Below are 1,716 nucleotides of genomic sequence, written 5' to 3' on the forward strand. Positions count from 1 at the left end.
ACACTTATTTATCAGTAAATGCAGCAATGACTTCTGTCAACCTCCTGAAATGCAAATGTATATTTCACTGTTTAAAGGGATCATTGTGTTTCACATTGCTTTTTGAAGAGAGTCATTTTCTTAAAAATAACAACACATTTTTATATTTATATAGATATTCCTGATCAAGTTATAAGAGTTTTCAAAGCTGATCAGCAAAGTTGCTACATTATCATCAGTAAAGACACGACAGCTAAAGAAGTTGTTTGTCATGCTGTTCATGAGTTTGGTTTGACTGGTCCATCCGACACGTATTCTCTCTGTGAAGTTTCTGTCACTCCCGAGGGCGTCATAAAACAGAGACGACTTCCAGACCAGTTCTCCAAGTTAGCTGATAGGATTCAGCTCAACGGAAGGTGAGTGTGCTTGTTAGTGAATGTACTTATTTCTAGATGTGTTTCTGAAGATTCCATGTTAAAACACGTATTTTAAGTAGAAATATCATGTCTTAGGGCCCCTGAGTTTTCTCTAGAATTAAAGTACGATTTCTCTTTTTTCAGCTTTCTTATCTCCATAGTTATATAGCACTCATAAGGGCTACCCGAAAGTGGGAAAAAGAATGGGAGGGCAGCTTGCTAAAATATTGTAGCCCTCTGGCTAAAATAAAGTCAGAACCACTGATGTAGTCCAATCCCTGTTATTTACAGAGGAGGAATCTAACTGATACAAATCTTTACATGTATCTGAGTGTATATGTATTAATTTATAAATTTGTTTTTAATATGACCAATATGTACTTTGGGCAAAAGAATCCATAATTTTCATAATTCTTTTTCTAAGTAGTTTTCTTTTTATGAATATGCAGGAAATATTTAATTTTTAAAAATGTGCTCTAAAATTATTTGATCAACAAGAACGTTGTTGCAGTAGTACATTTGTTCTCTACTCTGATGGTTTTCTCTGAGAATAATGTAATCTTTAAATTCACATGTGGAATGAGATCTTGGAAACCTTAAAACGACTGCCCATCATGGTTGCTGTTAACAGAGAGTTAACTCTGCTTTGCTGACTGTATGTAGCGGTTAAGAGCATGAGACGCTGGTTCTAATCCCAGCTGCGGCTGTGTGATTCTGGACAAGTTACTTAGTTTCTCAGTGCCTGAATTTCTTCGTGACTAAAATTGGGATGTTAGTAATAGAACATCCCTCATTGGAATGTTAAAAGAATTAAATGAGTTAATAAACATAACATACTCTATACATATTAGGTGTAATTTCATTATCTATAGTATAATGAGTCTCAACACTATAATTCTCTCAGGCATATGAGAAGTATAAAGGCAGAAGAAAAGAGGTATAGTTCTTTGACTGTAAAAAATAGATGGACACAAATTTAGACTTAGCTCAAGTTATAATTAAAAAAGACTGAAGTAAAAAAGCTGCCTGTGGTATACTATGTTACCTCTTTTCCCTGGCACGGGCTTTATAGAAGATACTTCCCCAAGTGCCATAGAATTGTTAATCTAAAAGGAAAGGAAAATGAAGGTCTTTTTTATGGTTGCTTATCAAGGCATTTGCTGGAATGAGGTTTTGTGTTTAACAAGTGAGAAACCATTAGTAGGAGTGTATTCCCTCCTTTATTGGTTTTATTCCTTTTATCTTGGAAATTTAGAAATACAGAAGTATTTAGAAATAAATGAGTGCAGCAGCAACTTCTGAATAGAGATATAAACAGTCT

At 34.3% G+C, this 1,716-nt stretch overlaps 1 protein-coding gene across 1 annotated transcript in view; it reads left to right on the plus strand.

Moving 5' to 3' along the window:
• The window catches only part of RAPGEF6 (Rap guanine nucleotide exchange factor 6), a 211,190-nt gene that overhangs the window by 163,822 nt on the left and 45,652 nt on the right, over positions 1 to 1,716 (plus strand). The window contains exon 18 of the mRNA XM_019642167.1: positions 155 to 395. Coding sequence (XP_019497712.1) covers positions 155 to 395 — 241 coding nt within the window. The remainder of the gene's footprint in view (positions 1 to 154; positions 396 to 1,716) is intronic.

The sequence above is a fragment of the Hipposideros armiger genome, unplaced genomic scaffold, assembly GCF_001890085.2.
Source record: "Hipposideros armiger isolate ML-2016 unplaced genomic scaffold, ASM189008v1 scaffold_66, whole genome shotgun sequence".
Lineage (NCBI taxonomy): Eukaryota > Metazoa > Chordata > Mammalia > Chiroptera > Hipposideridae > Hipposideros > Hipposideros armiger.